This window comes from Sciurus vulgaris, assembly GCF_902686455.1.
Source record: "Sciurus vulgaris genome assembly, chromosome: 6".
Taxonomy (NCBI): Eukaryota; Metazoa; Chordata; class Mammalia; order Rodentia; family Sciuridae; genus Sciurus; species Sciurus vulgaris.
In genome coordinates, this window is record NC_136466.1 from 127,197,665 (window position 1) to 127,217,738 (window position 20,074).

General features: G+C 34.2%; 1 protein-coding gene across 1 annotated transcript in view; it reads left to right on the forward strand.

Moving 5' to 3' along the window:
* The window catches only part of IL6ST (interleukin 6 cytokine family signal transducer), a 46,538-nt gene extending 27,095 nt beyond the window's left edge, over positions 1-19,443 (forward strand). The window contains exons 6-17 of the mRNA XM_079145263.1: positions 70-236; positions 789-943; positions 2,060-2,219; positions 5,067-5,149; positions 5,773-5,983; positions 6,537-6,719; positions 8,552-8,653; positions 8,809-8,955; positions 9,366-9,506; positions 11,967-12,063; positions 13,792-13,873; positions 14,354-19,443. Of these exons, the coding sequence (XP_079001389.1) occupies positions 70-236; positions 789-943; positions 2,060-2,219; positions 5,067-5,149; positions 5,773-5,983; positions 6,537-6,719; positions 8,552-8,653; positions 8,809-8,955; positions 9,366-9,506; positions 11,967-12,063; positions 13,792-13,873; positions 14,354-15,094 (2,269 nt within the window). The 3' untranslated portion in view covers positions 15,095-19,443. The remainder of the gene's footprint in view (positions 1-69; positions 237-788; positions 944-2,059; positions 2,220-5,066; positions 5,150-5,772; positions 5,984-6,536; positions 6,720-8,551; positions 8,654-8,808; positions 8,956-9,365; positions 9,507-11,966; positions 12,064-13,791; positions 13,874-14,353) is intronic.
* The last annotated feature ends 631 nt before the right edge of the window (positions 19,444-20,074 follow it).

The window sequence follows — 20,074 nt, forward strand, 5'->3', positions numbered from 1 at the left end:
CAAGTAACTTTTCACTGTAATTTTTTCAAGTCTAATTTTAATGACTAATTCTTCCATTTTTGTATTTAGGGCAACAGAGAAATTCGATGATTGTAAAACAAAACCTGACACCCCAAACTCATGCCTTGTTGACTATTCTCCTGTGTATTTTGTCAACATTGAAGTCTGGGTAGAAGCAGAGAACGCCCTTGGGAACATTACATCAGATCATATTAATTTTGATCCTATAGATAAAGGTAGTTATAAACCTGAATTTGAGAATTTAGTAGATTAATGATGTATCAGTTATTTTTCAGATTTTAATTAATGTAGAAACAAGCATTTAACAGTGATTTTACAAAGTCACTTCTTTTTATTTGTTCTATCATCAATATTAAATAAAATCTGGGAAAAGAAAATTAACCATAATCCAACCACACTAACAACGATTTTCACTTTAAATGTTATCTTCTAGTATTTGTCCCATTCTGTTAACATTTTATACTATTGCAATCATAATATACATGTTCCATTTTTATTCTTTTCACACTTTTGATTTATCATATTTACTTGCTTTTGATATCTGAACCTGAAAAACATAATATACTAAGCTGACAAGGAAAAGCAGTTTCTTTATAAATCTTTTCTTTCCATTTTATAATATACCACAACATTTTCAGAGAAATTAGTTTATGTGCTAAAAATAAGTGACTATTATAAAGAAAAATGTAAAAAGAGTATATTTCATTTTCTTTTTGAAGTTGTAAAAGTATAATGTGATCAACATTAGATTGTATTTTATTCTTTAGTGAAGCCTAATCCACCACGTAATTTATCAGTGAGCAACTCAGAGGAACTGTCCAGTATCTTAAAATTAACATGGATCAATCCAAGTATTAACAGTGTGATAAGACTGAAATATAACATTCTATATAGGACCAAAGATGCCTCAACTTGGAGCCAGGTAAATTAAAAGTTACTGTTTATTCAAGTAATCTTTCTTGAACCTGTAACTTAAAAGTCTCAATCATTTTCTGAATGTCTGAATTTCTGGTTATGTGAAATATTTTGCTTAACCTCTGTTGTAGATCTTTATTTCTAACAAGAGCAAACAGGAAGACATTCAGATAGAAAAATACAGCTATGTCGTATACAGTAACCTTTAAATGAAATGTGGAAGTGATGCAGGGTGACAGAAAAGCACATTTTTGATGGGAGGTAAAAGAAACACAAATAATAAGCAAATTAAGTAGAGGAACAAAAATAAAGAGAGTATAAGGATGAAGGTAGAGCAGGTGTTGGCACACTACAGTTTACAGACAGTATTCAACCTGCCATCTGATTTTGCAAAGTTTTATTGGAACACAGCCACACTCATTTGTTACATACTATCTCTATTTTTGTGCTACAATGGGAAGAGTTGAGTACTTGCAACAGAGACTCTCTGGCCCTCAAGTCTAAAATAATTTACTATCCCTTTATAGAAAGTTTGCCAACTTCTGAGGTAGGAGGTGGGGTGTTGAAGGGTGGGCTTGGCAAAAGAGAGAAGGGATAAAAGAGAAATGAGATAAGCATGTTTATTTCCCCTGCTCGTTCCCTGAAGCAGGATGTGTCTGTCCACCTAAGATCGTGCCCATCAAGGCAGCCCTCTCTATTGGACCCTCTTCTTTCAGGCTCTGGTTCCTTGCCTCATCCCTCAGGCCTTAAAGATGGTAACAGCTACAAGCCCCAGACTGTTAACTGCACTAAGGAACCCCTGTACTTTTGTTCATAGTCCTTTTACAAAACCCTCTTCAAATTCATTCTTAGTGGGATGTGTCATCTGTTTCATACTGAGATCCTGAGTGGGAGGGAGGAAAAAAAGAGGAAAGAGGGAGAAGGAAGGAAGAAAGGAAGATAAACAGATGTTTCCATACTCATCAAACCTAAGAATATTTACTGATTTTGACTTGCATTTATTTCTCTCAGAGGTCAAGTTTAATTTGTTAGTCTTATTAAATTGTTTTCTAGAATTGTACGCAATTTAGTCCTAATTTTGGGGGATTTGTTGTTGTTGCCGCTGAATTAGCTTTATTTTCAGATTCCTCCTGAAGATACAGCATCTACCCGATCTTCATTCACTGTCCAAGACCTGAAGCCTTTTACAGAATATGTGTTTAGGGTTCGCTGTATGAAGGAAGATGGTAAGGGATTTTGGAGTGAGTGGAGTGAAGATGCAAGTGGGATCACATACGAAGATAGTAAGTAAATAAATAAATGAAGATATAAAGCCAGTAGAATTTCTGTGAATCATGTCTGGTTTTAATAACAGATCTCATTGCTTCTTATTTTATGATCAAACTAAACTTTTATACTTTCATTTTTTAAGGATATCAAGATAGATTTAGTATACATTATTGATAGTTTATATCTATTTTATACTTACACTTTCATGGAAAGGTACCTTAAATGCCATCAAAAAAACCTTTAACTGTTGATAAGTACAGAACATTTTATTCAGGAAGAGTGGTCCCACAATACCCCTAACTAGAGAAAATATATTTCTCATATCTTTTATTCATTTTTTTCTATCAGCACTTGGTAATCCCCTGGAAATGGAATGATCTGGGATCTGAATTGGTTGATTTTCATTTTCTTTATTCCCCTCATGGATAATAGAAAACGTATAGTGAAGAATACAGCAGGGTGTAATGTCTAAAGTAAGATTTCCTGCACAAAGCAGCTAACATTACCATGTCTCTTGTGTAACCATCAAGCAGTAATCCTGTGGCATATAGATTTTTCATTTTGGACCTTTTCCTATTGCAGTTTCACCCTTTAGTTGTCAGCAACAGCAGCTCTGCTTATCTGTATCCCTTCACTTCCAGCTGTGTTGGAGGTTTAGGTCATTGTGTGAATTGAGAATGTTAAAGGCCCAAAAGTAATCTTCTCCCCTGAGAATTTCCTCTTTGTGCCAGGAAAGAAAGCAATCCTGCTATTTGCTATTGGAGAGTCCTCAACCAGAATCCTTTGACTTGACCAGGAATTCTTAAACTAGGATTCTTAGGACCTTTAGAGTTACACAGTTCTTTGGAGAAATTCATGAAACACTTCAAAATGCAAGCAAAATATTGTGTGGTTAGTATTAGCTTGTACATCTCTCTAGGGTGAGATCTCTTATCTTAGATAAGAGATCTTTAGAGGCAAGAACATGAACCATTGGACAAAGCTTTTCCTAAACTTAAAGAATGTAGCCTCTAGTATTTTTTTATGTTAGAAAATATTTCAGGCCAATAAATTTTTCCTTAGAACATCATGTTCTTCACTTTGTGTGCTGCACCATACTTGTGTATATGTTTATTTGAGCCTTTTCCCCAGATTCCTGACCTGTTTGTCCTATTCTGTTTTGTCATTTATCATTATTTCTTCATGACCAGCATATCACTGCTTAGGTTTTATTCCGATCCTGACTTTACTCCATTGAATACTGTACTTACAATTTTACTTATCAGATTTTTGAAATATCAGATATAAGAATGTTTTTAAACCTAATTACAGTGGTCCCTCCTTATCTGTTTCACTTTCCTTGAGTTCATTTTCCTATAATCCAAAAGTACAGGATGGAAAATTTCAGAGATAAATCCTTAATAAGTTTTTAATAACTGTTATTACTACATATCGTTATTATCTCTTACTGTGCCCAATTTCCAAATTAAAGTCTATCATTAGTATGTATGTATGTATAGGAAAAACATAGCATATATGGAATGCAGTACTCTCCAGAGTTCCAGGCATCTACTAAAGTCTTGGACTGCATCCCCTATAAGAGGAGACTACTATACTGGTACTTTACACTTTTTTTGTTGGTTTTTTGTTGTTGTTGTTTGGTTTTTGGTTTTGTGTTTTTTTGTTTTTTTTTTTTTTTTTTTTTGAAACTAAGGATTGAACCCAAGAGCACTCTACCTCTGAGCTACATCCCCAGCCCTTTTTATTTTTTTATTTCCAGACAGGTTTTGATAAGTTGCCCGGGGTGGGCTCAAACTTCCAATTCTCCTGCCTCAGCCTCCCAACTGACTGGTATTACAGGCATGGGCCACATGCCGGGTGATATTTGACACTTACATCCTCCTATCTCTTTGAATTATCCCAACATAAAGTAATAAACTTATGTTACATTTAGTTTCTTTTTATAATCTATTTATGTGCTTAGAGGTTTTAGGCATGTATTTTTGTATTTCTGTATGATTTTTCAATTTGATATTTAACAATAAATAGTACCAACTTATTTATATCATATACACACACATACACACACACACACACACATATATATGTACACACACATATTTGGTGGGGTGGGGATGCTCGGAATCAATCCCAGTGTCTTGCCCAGTGAGCAACTCCAGGCCTGTTTTCTTTTTAAAATGTTATTGGTATCAACTGATTTTTTAAAATTATTATAATTGTAAGATATGGCATTCAATAGAATGAGAAAAGATTTAGAATAAAATTAAGCAGTAATGTGTTGATCATGAAGAGGCAGTTAAATGACAAAGCAGAGAAGAGGGAATAGGCAAATCAGGAAGACCAGAGGAAAGGCTGCCAGCACAGAGATTAACGTGGTTGTACATATGAGTATAGTGCAGCATCTGAACAGAATAAAGAACATAAAATTATAAGAAATAAATAATGACATCTTTTGATTATGACTCAGAACACATTTTTATCTTTATAATTTTGAGATTAGAAAAAGTTCCTTTAATCTGTAGGTAGGCTCAGTGGCACAGGCCTGTCCTATAGTCCCTGCTACTTAGGAGGCAGAGGCAAGAGGTTTACTAGAGCCCAGGAGTTTAGGGCCAGCTTGGGCAACATAGCAAAACCCTATTTCAAAAAAATAAATAAAGTAAAATTATTATCTAAATCATCAAGCGGTTACCCTGTCTGAAGAAAAACTCAGATATATCTTGATGGGATAGGGAAATGCTGTGAACAATTAGAGACATCATGTAATTGAAGAGCAAGAATATTAAGAACAAAGTAAGAATAATGGATAGGATTTTACCATATTGTTCAGATAAAAATATTGTAAGTTTTTGTGCTTTCTTTAGGACCATCCAAAGCACCAAGTTTCTGGTATAGGATAAATCCATCCCATTCTCACAGCTATAGATCTGTACAACTTATATGGAAGGTAAAAAAAAAAAGTTTCTATTTTTATCTCTTATAAATACATTTTAATGTTATAGTGTTTTAATACTTAAATTTGACATCTTAATATCAGCAAAGCATTTGATATTTTTAACAAACAGAAATACAAAGCTTTATATAGACCATAAAGAGATTAAGTTCATAAATTGTAAATAATATCTCGGGTTATTTCAGCACAGTTTTCCGAAAGTTCAATAAGAGGTACCCTTTTGTGTACTTCATTGAATTCACCAGGGTGCCTCATAGAAAATAATAAATGTTTGCAGTAATCAAAATGTATTCTAATAAATTGATACATGTACCTGAGTAAAAAGAATAGGGAGAAAATACTCAAGTGTAAATAATATAGACCAACATGGCCATAATGTAGAATTCTCTGCAGAACTAGAAGCTAACTGAATAATGCTTCTTCCCCTTGTTCACTTGAGCTTCATGCTTTTACTCTTCATTCAGTGGGTAGTGGTATTACTTCAATACTGAGTGCAAAATAAATTTGCCAGTTTCTTTCAATTAAATGTTTAGAGGTTTGACATAATGGCAGAATTTGTGAATATAAAACAATTATTCAAAATTTATTAAACTTTTTAAAATAATATTTTATTACAGACATTGCCTCCTTTTGAAGCCAATGGGAAAATCTTGGATTATGAAGTGACTCTTACAAGATGGAAATCATACTTACAAAATTACACAGTTAATGACACAAAATTGACAGTAAATCTCACAAATGATCGCTATACTGCAACTCTAACAGCAAGAAATATAGTTGGCAAATCAGATACATCCATTTTAACTATTCCTGCCTATGACTTTCAAGGTTTGTGTCTGTAAGATGGAGCCTGGTTCGTGGATGAAAAGGGTGGTTTAGGTATAGATAGGGATCTTGCAAAAACACAAGCAGTCTAAAATTATCACTTTGGTATTAGGGATGATCGTATTTTCAGAAATCAGTCAGAAGGCAGATTTCTTCAGAATATATGGAATAGCTTCCCATCCCTATGTGACTCACTTAAACTTTGTAGCATGCTACTGAGCTCATTTAAGCATTTTCTGATTATTAACTGATTTTAGAAATATTTAAGGTTTTGAGAACTTTCTATGCATATATTGTTTATTGGAAGCTTTCAGAGAAGAAAAAATCGCTGTTACAAACTTAAATACACAAAACACTTGAAGAATTTGGGGAAAGCAAGAACTTAAGTTTCAAAATAATTCGACATATAAGTTATAGTAAAGTACTTTTATTCATCAAAATAAATGTTATGTGCAACAAAACATGATAAATCACATTTAGAAATGACTATAAGAGATTGAAGTTTCAAATTCACAAATGTTCATTCATTGTATCGGCATCAAACTTTGTTTTAAAGCTACTCACCCTGTAACGGATCTGAAAGCATTCCCCAAAGATAACATGCTTTGGGTAGAATGGACTGCTCCAAGTAAATCTGTAAAGAAATACATACTTGAATGGTGTGTGTTGTCGGATAAATCACCCTGTATTCCAGACTGGCAGCAAGAAGATGGTACTGTGCATCGCACTTATTTAAGAGGTATACCTGGCTAGAAACATTTAAGTTGATATCCTTTTTCTAGTGCCTTTAGACAGTATTTTCTTTTGTATATTCTTTTCTGGTTTATAGGCATTGGAGTCCATTGAAAAGAACCAATTTATCATAACCCTACTAATTACTAGATATGTGACTCCCTTGCAAGTCACATTTAACCTCTCGGAGCTATGGACAGAGAAGGGGTAATACTGTATTTTTTTAATACTGCAATATTGTTTTCATCACCACAGGAACACTCACAAAACTGTAAAGTAATGGAGAAATATAAAATAATCTAGTCTTGGGTACTGATTGGTTGTATCTTTTCTGTACCTGACTTGACTCCCTTATCCTTCAGATGAGAAAATAATTCCATAAAGCATCTGAGTGATTTACTAAACTTCTTATAGCCATCAAGTAGAATGCCCAACCAGAATGCAGGTTTCCTTATACTTTTCAATTTTAAATGCTAACAGACAGAAAGTAATGTTTTTTGTTTGATTGAGTTTTTTGATTTGTTGTTTTGGTTGTTGTTTGCCATGCTGAGGATTGGACCCAGGGCCTGGCATATGCCGGGCAAGCCCTCTACCACTGAGCCACATCCCCAACTCCAAAACATGTTTTGTAGCATTCCAAAAAGAATTATTCTGTGTAGTAAGTTACCACTTATGTGACTGTAAAGTGATGTAACAGCTATAAAGATAAAACAAAAGCATTCAGTGAGTATTTGCTTTTTTAATAAAGAAGGGGACAGTCATTACAGTTTAGCTGTGAATAATATGATTAGTCAGAGAAAAGGCTAAACAGAGAGAGAATCTGCCATAAAATTTTTGAGTTTTATTCATTAGGTTGTTTGGCTTTTACTCACCTATTATTTAATGTACAGTTTAAATACACTCAATTGTCTAGTTTATCAACCTTCATTGTCAAATAAAAACAATGGTGGAACCAAGGAGAAGACAGATTGGAAATAACTAGACAATAGAAACCTAAGAAGCCTAGTGTAGGTTCTGGAAACATCAGGGTTTCCAAGGCTCAACAGCCCTGAAAGAATCATCAATGTCACAGCAGACTTTAAAAATAGCTCATTTCTTGGTAATATGGTCTCATCAAAAACAGGTAAAATTAATCTGTTTAAGAAGGCAAAGGTACATATAACTTCATGAATAATAGTTAAGGAAATACAAGTTCTCATTGAAGATAAAAGCTTCAATATAACAAACACTATTTTCTGATATGGATAGATAATACACTGTATTAAAAGAAGGAAAACTATTGCATGCTAAAAGAATAGATTACTTTGATAATTTTTAGAGATTTTTTAATTAAAGAAATTCTGCATTTAAGATAAGTTTTTCTTTTAAAATTGCAGGGTAAATTGTCACTTTTTTTTTAAATTATCTTTTTTCCCCAACTCTCCTGAGAAGCCAGAACCCTTAATGCTTTCCCATAGGTCTTATTAGTGGCATCTTGCTCATTAGGCAATTCTCAGAATTAGGTAATACGATTTATGAGTTGTCAAACTAAGTAAGATCTAGAATAATTTGAGGTCAGTGTTTTATAAATCCTGAATGTAAACATGATCATTGTTTATATTAACAATATAAATATTTTTTATACACTGTATTGGCAATAAAAATAACCTTGACTTTTTATGAATAGTTTTACCCTAAGCTTGTGTCCCATGCACAAAAGATAATGCTTACTTAGAAAACTGCCATTTTAAAAGAAAGGAAAAATAATTGGTAATGAAATTATAATGTAAAAATAGATAATGGAATTAATTTGAATTTTTCATTATCAAAAAAATGCTTATTCTGCTATTCTTATTTTAGGGAAACTAATGGAGAGCAAATGTTATTTGATAACTGTTACTCCAGTATATGCTAATGGACCAGGAAGCCCTGAATCTACAAAAGCGTACCTTAAACAAGCTCGTAAGTCCACACTTCCTTTGAAAAATATTGTTTAGTTTTAACAAAGACCTTTTATCATCTTTAAGTAAGGATACATCTCATTATATCCAAATAATTCTAGTTATTTTCTAAACTCTGTTGCTTTTCAGTTAGCCAGTACATTTATTCTGTTACAGCACCTTCCAAAGGACCTACTGTTCGAACAAAAAAAGTGGGGAAAAACGAAGCTGTCTTAGAGTGGGACCAACTTCCTGTTGATGTTCAGAATGGATTTATCAGAAATTACACTATATTTTATAGAACCATCATTGGAAATGAAACTGGTAATAAAACTATATCAGTTACTAAGAATTAGATTTTTTTTTCCTTAAGCTAGTAAATAATAGTTTCTCACCTGTGGCATTATCCATCTTTTTATTGTGTATATTGTTCTTAGGAGACACTTGAGAATGTCATGCTTCTGTTCATAAATTTATTTTAAAAAGTATTATGTTGTGCTTAAGGAAGACTATGTCAAGAGTTTTGAAGGTTGTTTTCTGGGAAAATGTTTTTATTACTTTTTTTTTTTGCGGTACTGGAGATCAAACTCAGGGCCTTGTGCTTGCAAGGCAAGCACTCTACCAGCTGAGCTATCTCCCAGCCCTTTTTATTACTTTTTAATCCTTGCACAATGCCAAATATAGGACAAAGCAAAGATCTTGAATTATTGAATAAAGTTGTTTATTTCTTCCAGCTGTGAATGTGGATTCTTCCCACACAGAATATACACTGTCCTCCTTGACCAGTGACACTTTGTACATGGTCCGAATGACAGCATACACAGATGAAGGTGGAAAGGATGGTCCAGAATTCACTTTTACTACACCAAAGTTTGGTAAGAAATGTTAAAGGTTTGATTTTTCTTTTCTTCTTTTTCCTTCATTTAATCAGACTAGAAATGGGCTTACTGTGCTAAAATTTTGTTTCAAAGTTATACTTTTAGCGGATAGGGGCATAGCTCTGTGGTACACAAGGCCATGTGTTTTACCCAGCACCAGAAAACAAAACAAAGTACCTTTGGATTCATTAGAAATGAAGTGTTCATAAATTATGATTTTTACATTTATATGGTTTCAGTTATTTGACCTTTTTGGTGTTTTACTATTTCTGACTGAATTCACCTACACTCTGAGTCCCACCAGAACTTGCATATCCTCCTCAATGGGTTCATTTTTTTCCCACTTTATTAGTTATAGTAGTTTTCCATCTTCTCTACTCTTGTTCCTTCCCTTTATAATCAGGTTACTTGAAAAACTAGTACCTGTGGCGTCTTCACTAGTACCTCCAACTCAGTCTTTAACCTACTAAAATCAGGCTTCCCACCCCACCGCTGTTCTGACACCTCTCTGGTGTTCTCGTTGAAGACCTAGACATCATATCCACTGTGTACTTTATCATCTTTACCTTTTATAGGATCTGTTGGCCTTTCCATCCTTGAAACTCCCTCCTCCCCTGGTTCATCTAATCGTATTCTTTTTCTAGTAGCACTCTCCTAAATATTCTTCCTCTCTGGCACTTCCCTCTTTCTTTTTCTGTTTAGTTTTTATATCATCTATTCCCCAGAGGTCTGTTCTTAGCTGATTTCTTCATCTGCTATTCATACTCCCTGTCCATGACTAAACCATCCTCTCTTTCCTTCTCAGATACATTTCTCTTTCTTTGTTCCATGCCACAAGCATCCAGCTCTGCCAAAACAAATATAGATGTAATTACAAAAAAAAAAATTGTTTCCCTTTTTTCCCTCCTTGACACCAGTGTCAAGTTCTATCAGTTATACCTAATCATTGCTTGCCCCTGTGCTTTCAGAATCAGCTTGTTCTGACTGCAAGCTCCTCATTACTCAGTCCACCTTTCCGCACATTGTTCTAGTGTAGGTCCTCCTCTTTTCTTGTTTTGGTTGTTCCTGTAGCCTTCCAAAAGAAGGCTTAAATGCATTCCTTCTTCTCCCACTATTTGAATTACTGTAGAAATTACCTTATTTTCTTGCACTGTATTTGTGGCTCTCACCCCCAAATGCCAACAAAGGGAATGATAAATAGCAATCTCCATGTCCCTAATTAGTTCATTGATTGCTGAATGAGAAAATAAATGATGACTACATAAAATAGATAATAAAAGGTCCTGAGCATTCCTGTTAGGGCCAATAATGAGTACAGTTTTGAGGATAAGGTTTGTCCTGTGTAGTGACATGTTAATAGATATATAGCAAATGATACTTGAAATGAAGCATTGAAAAAAAAATAATAAAACGTGAAAAATGTTTTTCCTAATTACAAAAGCAATGTTCATTTTAGGGAATATATACAGTAAAATATAGAGGAAGAAAAACCATTCTTAATTCCTCATTCAAAAATAATCTAACATCTGTCTTTTCTATGTATAACTTTTTTTTCCAAAATTAGATCATACATACTAGTATTAGTGCATAATCTGCGTTTTTTCAATTACTTCCTCATGGCGTTCATTATGGCTTCCTCACATGGCGTGGGTCTTGCCCCATAGAATCTTATAACTTAGTTGAAGAAACATGACAAAAATAACTAAAAACGGCTGTGTAGATAGTGAGTGGGGTTTAAAGATGGTAGGGTTTTCATCTTTAAAGTTTTCATGGAGAAGGCAGTGCTGGAGCCTTAGGTTTAGGATGTGGACAGTTAAGAAAAAGAGGATGTCATAGAGTAGCATGAGCAATGTCCACGACATGAAAACATAAAAGCCACCTTTTCTCTGCCAGTCTGCGTGCCTAGTGAGCATCTCTCCTAAAATTCTCAGCCCTATATCCAGTGTATCATCTTTTTAAAAATAACTTAAAATTTTTATCTCAATGTATTTTTATTCCTTATAGAAAAGTTAGATTTGTAGTTTAGTTGTTTCATAGCTTTTTCAGTTCCACCCAGTGTTCATATTTATTCTGATATGATTTTTCCATTATACAGTGATGAATATTAGAACTCAGAGATAAGCTTTTGCTAAAATTCTGAGTGCAGATCATAAATGTAATGAATGGTTAGGTGTGAAAGCTCTAACCTACCAAGTAGATTGTCTTTTGAGTCATCTCATTCCCCCCAACATGTATTTTATGCTTACTACCTCGCCAGGTTATTATGTAAGGAGAAATGGTTAGGATATAATTTACCAGGGGAGAGAGGAGAGGAAAAAAACCACTTTAAAGTCTAAAAGACTGAAAAGTCAAATTAGGAAAGTACTTCATCTTTTCAACAGGAATTGGTTGGGAGGTTGTGTTATTTCCCTTTTGTGTATGCGTCAACAGTTATTTCTCATCACAACCTTTTTTTAGCTCAAGGAGAAATAGAAGCCATAGTCGTGCCTGTTTGCCTAGCATTCCTGTTGACAACTCTTCTGGGAGTATTGTTCTGCTTTAATAAGAGAGACCTGTAAGTACCCATATTTATATTTTTGCATTCCCCTTAGCATTATTGATCTATAATTTACATACAGTAAAATTCATCCATTTTAAGTTTATAGTTTGATGAGAGCTTGTAAAGGTGCACAGATGAATAACTACCACCAAAATCAAGATGTAGAACATTTCCATCACCTAAAATTTCTTCATTGCTTTATACTTGCCTTCCTCCCTCAACCCCTGACCTCAGGCAACCACCAGTTTGTTTTCTGTAACTATAGTTTTGCCTTATCTAGAAATTCACATCTTAGAATCAAACAGCTTGTAGTCTTTGTGTATGATATCTTTCACTTAATATCTTTGAGATTCATTCATGTTGTTGCATTTACTACTTTTCTCCTTTTCATGGCTGAATAGTATTCAATAGTATGAATATGTCAAAATCTATCCGTTATGGAAGTTTAGGTTGTTTCTAATCTTTGGCCATTATGGATAATAGTGCCGTGAAAATTCATTTACGAAACTTTGTATGGGTGTATATTTTCGTTTATCTTGAATAAATAACTCAGATTGGGAGGGTTGGGTTCTATAGTAAGCATATGTTTAACTTTGTAAGAAACTGCCAGACTTTTTCAAAATGACTACACCATCTTCCATTCCCACCAGCAGTGTTCTGTACCATCACCCACACTTGATTCTGTCAGTTTTTCATTTTAGAGAGTGTGTAGTACTGACTCATTGTGGTTTTAATATTCATTTCCTTGATGATTATTAATGGATCTTCTCTTATGTCACATATCTTCTTTTGTGATGTGTCTGTTGAAATTTTTTGTCCATTTTTAAATTGAGTTGTTTTGTTGATGTTGAGCTGCAAGAGTTCATGCTCTCCTTACTAATTTTTGCCAAATGTGTTTTTGCAAATTTTTGTCCCAGGCTGTACATTGCCATTTTGTTTGCTTCACTGTGACCTTAGAAAAGCAGACATTTTAAACTTTGAAATTCATTTTAATTTCTGCATTCTGTGTCATGTTTAAAAAATCTCTGCCTGACCCAGTGTCAAAAATATTCTCTCCTGTGTTTTCTTCTAAAAATTCGGTAGTTTTCACTACCGTGTCTGCAATTTATTCCGAGTTAATTTTTGTGCATGGTGTGAGTTCAGGGTCAAGGTAGATTTTTATCCTACAGATACTTAGTTCTAACACCATTTACTTTTTTACATGATTATTGTTTTGCTGTTATTATTTCACTTGCCTTGGCACCTTTTCCAAAAGTCACTGGTCTGGACATAAAGGTTTGTATCTGTTTCCGAACCCTTGGTTCTGTTCCATTACACTGTGTGTGCATTCTCATGCCAATCCCACATTGTCTTGTCCTTTTTGAAAAAAAAAAAAAAAAAAAAAAAATTGATCATAATTTGTATTAGTGGCTCTTGATAATTGGAAATTTTTGCTTTTAATTTTTTTTGGCCAAATTAAATTTTTAAGGGGTTTTATTGTAGGATGTAAGAGACTTCAAATTGAATACTGATTGAGTTTTAGTTTTTCATTATAAATATATTAAGATCCCTATGTATTTTTAACAATATTTTTCTATTTGTCACAAGAAAAATAATTTGTTTGGCTTTAGGGTAAAGTAGGTATGTTTTGTTCTTTAGTTTAATTGATTTGCTTCTTAATACTATTAATTGACCTATTCAGAAAGAGAATATTATTTGTTCATTACATGTGGTTCTACATATGCCTTTTCTCCCTCTCTTCAGAATTAAAAAACACATCTGGCCTAATGTTCCAGATCCTTCAAAGAGTCATATTGCCCAGTGGTCACCTCATACACCTCCAAGGGTAAGATAAATGCTTCTGAGTTGTTTGTAAATCACAGATATATTAGGATACATTTATAGAGTTCAACCAAAAGATATTCAGTCTGAATCAAAAAGTAAATGAGCCAGGTGCAGTAGCTTGCACCTGTAACCAGCTACTAGACTGGACTGTAGGCATGCACCACCACACCCAGCCTGATTTTTCTTGTTTCCTAGTTTTTCTGTCCTTTTAATCATAGGCTGCCCTCTCTAAGCATAAAATATTACTGTTTGTAGACCATTAGCTATCAAAACATGACACCAACAGTATTGATTTAGAAATTCTAAGGAAAGAGACATATTGCTCATTCTTAGCTCATTTTATATAACATCTGCATTTTGAATAGTTGACAGTCATTTAGTGACATTACTTCCACACCCACTAAAAGTTATTGAGAAGTTTCAGAGATATATTAACTAAGTGTTGTGGCATAGTTAATAATCCACTTTTTTTCTTTTCTAGCACAATTTTAATTCAAAAGATCAAATGTATTCAGATGGAAATTTCACTGATGTAAGTGTTGTGGAAATAGAAGCAAATGATAAAAAGCCTTTTCCAGAAGATCTGAAATCACTGGACCTGTTCAAGAAGGAAAAAATTAGTACTGAAGGACACAGCAGTGGTATTGGAGGGTCTTCATGCATGTCATCTTCTAGACCAAGCATTTCTAGCAGCGATGAAAATGAATCTACGCAAAACACTTCGAGCACTGTCCAGTATTCTACTGTGGTGCACAGTGGCTACAGACACCAGGTTCCATCTGTCCAAGTCTTTTCAAGATCTGAGTCCACCCAGCCCCTGTTAGATTCGGAGGAGCGGCCAGAAGATTTGCAGTTGGTAGATAATGTAGACAGCAGTGATGGCATTTTGCCCAGGCAACAGTATTTCAAACAAAACTGCAATCAACCTGAAACCTGTCCAGATATTTCACATTTTGAAAGGTCAAAGCAAGTTTCATCAGGCAACGAGGAAGATTTTATGAGACTTAAACAGCAGCAGATTTCTAATCAGAATTCACAGTCCTGTGCATCTGGGCAGATGAAAATGTTTCAGGAAGTTTCTGCAGCAGATGCTTTTGGCCCAGGGACTGAGGGACAAGTAGAGAGATTTGAAACAGTTGGGATTGAGGCTGCAATTGATGAAGGGATGCCTAAAAGTTACTTACCACAGACTGTTAGACAAGGTGGCTACATGCCTCAGTGAAAGACTGATTCCTTCAACTTCACCTATGAAATAAAGCTAAAAATATTTTATCTGTGACTTCAGATAAAAAAATATCTTCACTCCCTGAAGATGAGTATTTGCCCTGAAGGACAAAAATCTCACCTGAACTGTTTTATTCCAGAACATCTGGGATTGTACTTTAAGCACTACAGAAACTGACTTTATCCTCTGAATAGCTGAATGACTTTGTGCTGTTTTACAATGTTTGCACTGAAGAAAAACAGAAAGCTTGTCTGAACTTTATGGAATTAAACTTTGTGTTTTGCTACGTAGAAAATAGAGTATTTACATAATGAGTAGCGATCGAATAATTTTTCTTATTTGGGTGAGAATAATCATCAAAGAAATTGGTTTAGGGATAGTTAATGTAAAAAAGAAGAGCAAGATCTAGATCCTCTACTTCATCTGACATCATAATTTAAAAAGAGGTCCATAAGGCATGACTGAGCCCAGCGTTCAAAGTTTCACCAAATAAATGGTAGGGGTGGGTTCATTTATAGGACACAGAATATTCTTTAGTTCCCTTGTTAAGGTAATGATGCTGCCAATTGTTATTTGAGAAAAGGAATTCCGGATCTTTAACTTGGCAGATTAAAAATATTTTTAATATTGTATAATCAATCTCACTAAATTAAAAAAAAAATTGACAACCTCTTTGAAGGTCCATTTCACAAATTGAGCAGAGTGCCCTTATAAGAGCTAGGAATAAACATCACGAACTGTCTCAAGCATTTTAAAAGTTGTTTGCCATTTTTAAGGCTTAACATTTTTTATATATGTGTGTAAACATCAGTGACCCTTGTTAAGACTTCACAGAATTTGGTTGACAAAGCATTTTATACAATGTCAGCAGTTTAAAATGTATTTTTATTGAATATGCCTTGTTTTTAAGTATGCCAAGGTTAAAATTTTTCTAATAAGCATTTGAAGCAAACTGAGTTAGAGGGCAGTATTCATCACAACAAAAAGCAGAACCCTAAAAATGTATATATTGATTATAGTAAATATCAGTTAGCAAATAACCTTATTGTAAAGAAACCTAATTGAGAGGTTTTTTTGTTTTGTTTTACATGGGTAGGGGCATCAGTTTTTGTTTTTGAGATGAGGTCTTTCTGTGTGGCCTGGGCTGGCCTCAAACTTCTGAGCTCAAATGATCCTGCCTAGCCACCTGAGTAGCTGGGACACAGGCATGTGCCATGCATCTGGCAAGGGATAGTATTTTAATATCTGCCAGTTCTGAGATAGAGTGGAACTTAGTTCTACATTGTGATTTAGGAATATTTTAAACCTCTCCCTTCCAGTTCTGTTCTTCAGTGGAGAAGCAAGCCAGGCTTCCAGGGTTTAGCATTGAAGTCACTAACGCATTTATGCCATCCTCTAATAACTGTATGTGACCTGGAGGCAGGGGTTAAAGAGTGGTTGAGTAAGAAGACTTGTCATGCTCTATTAGTGGTTAACTACTACCATCAAGCGAATTCAGAGGGGAAAGGTTTGTTTTTCTACTATTAAGTTTCAGAAAACAGGCAGACTTAAAATAGTTTATAGATGTTATTTTGAAAAAAGGTAAAAAAATTGGAATGTATTTACAGTTGAATTCTTTTTACTCAGAATATTGACCTTATTAGGCTTCCTGTTTTATCATTTGTATACTTACATTTATATAATGCCTAATACTTTTCTGCGTTCTTTCACATATGATCTTCGTGAGAGTAGATGCTTTATTGTGATATTTAGTTTCCTACTTTAGGCAAAACCGACATGAGATTAGTAAAATGATAGAATAAGTAGATGAAAATAGGGCACAGAGAGGCCAAGTAGGGACAGAGACCCCCAAATTCACACTACAAGATTACAGTGTCACCAGCATTCTAGATGGGTCATCAAACGCTGGTCCAGATCAGAACTAGATGTGTCTTTCGCTATGTATATTTGTTAGGAAATTTGTACCTATTTTATTTTCTGTTTCCTCAAATTAAGTAGTAATGTTATTGTGATCATGTTCAGCTCTAACCTTCCTCATAACAAATAAGCAGTGTTGTGAAGAACATTGTGAAGTTTGTACATTTGGGGGAGCACTTATTAAATGTGAACTCATGATCCAAGGGTATGAGAATAGAGGGTCATGGAAGAAAAGACTGCATGTAAGTAGATTTGCATGTTGAATCTCATATAGAACATGGGACAGTGACAGAATGTCACAGAGCACTTTAGACATATTAAGTGGTTACATGGTTACTGTGCAAAAATTCGTTCAGGAGAAAAATATTGACGCACCAATAAGTAATGTGCATTTTTGCCCAAAAAGAAAAGCAATCATAAAACTTGTTTTAAATACAAAATTACTTTTCTAGAGCATGTTTTAGAAGAATCTTTTAATGCATGTACATTGTATTGTAGGTAGACAGAGAAATCCCATTTATTTATGTAAAAACTAGTTTAATAAAGTTAGTGGATCTATTACTCTTTAAATCTTCATTGTGGTTTAATGCTGGCACACCAGAAAACTGTCTGTGGACAAAATTAATACACTGCTTCTAATGCAGTTTGCCCCCTTTAGGATTAAAGAAAAAAAGAATATAACCTGTTATATGTGCTGCTATTGTAATTTAAGTGTCACTTACTGGTCTGTTTGGTATCTTACCCTTAGTTCTCATAAAGGCATAATACTGAATAATTATTAGAAAATTAAAACTTCAGACTTTTTTTCTATTAAAATCTAATTTTTTTATCCTTTTTTAGTATGAATCTGTGAGTACTCAGGAACATACCCAACATTTGAATAGAACCAGGGAAAAAAACACAAAACTATTTATATGTCATCATGCCTGTTCTCTACCTAGTTCATTTAACTTCAACCTTATTCCTTGAAAAGTGATTTTACCACCTGAAGTCACCCGCTACCCTAGCTCTTATCATGAAATTAAAGGTTAATGAAGTTTGTATACTTCTAAGACATTTATTAAAGCTCATATTTAAAATAGTTTTAGAAATAGAAATCAAATAATTTTTAAAGGTGTCATTTTTGCCCATATTAACTAGTTAAAACCATACATACAGGTAAAAGTATAATAGTCATATAGAATTCCCAGAAATATTTATCTATTGGTGTGTGTTTAAACCAAGGAAATCAAGCAGGAGCAATCTTTCTCCATTCACTTATATTCTACTTCATTCTCCTATTTGATTTTACTCAGCTGGTTTTAAAAGCAAATTTCTGAATTTGCTTGTATTTCAGTAAAGTTTACTTGTGTTTCAGTAAAGTTTTATTATGGTGAAATGAGTAAAATATCAAAAAACAATAAGCTATGTAAAACAATGTTATTTAAAGGAATTGGAATAGTGCTTTATTGTAAGCATTACCATTAGATTATATTGCCCAGGTAAGATTGCTTTTTAAAAACTTTTTGTACTTTTATGTAAATTTAGAAAATATGCAGCCATAAAATGGCAAGGTAATTAGGATTAGCCTAAAATCAGGGATAATCACAGACTGCAAAGAAAAAAAGGTCTATACTAGCAAATCTACAGCCTAATTCTTTAGAGTGGTCCTTGGCAGCAGTTCCTATTCCAACTGTTAATAAATTGGATTCAGATATAAGAAGAAATTTTCTAAAGCCGAGTATAATAGCTTTTTATTAGTTGATTTTTCATCATATATTCTCTGAATCTGTGCATTAGCATGATATTCTAGAACACACAGCATTAGATTAAAAAGGTGGCAGCTCAGGGTGAGCTCTTCTGTTACTTGTTCCTATATTTTTAAAGGCTCTTTGCAGTCAGTAACTCCCTCAGAGTGGTTAATTTTATTACCCAATTGTTGACAGTTGATGGATCATGATAAAAATGCACTTAAGGCCAGTGGTGATAAATATTCCAAATCTTTTATCCCTTGAACACATGCTCTGTCTGGTAGCTACAGGTTTCAAGTGTTGTTACATGAATAATAAAATGATGTGTCAGAAACAATATAAAGGTGGGTATTTGAAAACTGTTTAGTCTTAATGTGCATTATATCGAATGATATACGCTAAAAGTAAATGTGCAATTTGCCAGCACGACATGCAGTGATTAGCATTAGGTATGTGTCCTGTGTATATCCTAGCCATGCCCTGTTTCTTATGAGTGCAATCCTTTGTGTTCACATGCTGTCTCGCTCCACCTCATCTGACTTCATTTAGGAAGCTCTTGTATGTATTTTTACCTTTGTAGTGAATTGCATGTGCTAATTAAAACCATGGCTGTGATTTTATGTTAATGTAACTAAATATTATCATAAATGTTTATATATCAGCTCTAATCATTTAAGAAATAAATTCTCATTCAAGTTTTTTCTGTGTGGTTACAACCATGTGTCACGCGTAATGCTTGCGGTAATGTCAGTTGACAGTACTGGTATTGGTTAAAAAAGGGTCTTAGTATAAACAAGATGTTTTATGAGCTGTGGCTTTTTAAATGTTCATTTGGCATTGTGGAATAGGATTTAGAAGAGCAATACACGGTATTAGCCTTAGTAACGTAGGATGGAGATGGCAGATTCATTTACCAGCCTTCTAGATTTACTCCCAGTTCTGGAATCCCAGCAACTTTTTCCTTCAGGGATGAAAGGGACCTAGCGCAGAGGTACTTGCCTTCTAATGGACTGTGTGTGCCCACACTGTGCTGCATTTTCCCCCCTTGTCAGGGGAAACCTAAAGCAGGTTGTTACAGTTTGGATGTGAGGTGTCCCCAAAAAGCTCACATGTGAGACAATGCAAGAAGATTCAAAGGAGAAATGATTGGGTTGTGAGAGTCTTAAACCAATCAGTGAACTAATCCCTGAGTTAATGGGATTAACTCAGTGGTAACTGAGGTGGTAGGGCATGGCTGGAGGAGGTGGGAACTGGGGGCATGGTTTTGGGGTACATATTTTGTATCTGGCTGGTGGAGTCTCTGCTTCCAGATCATCATATGAGCCACTTT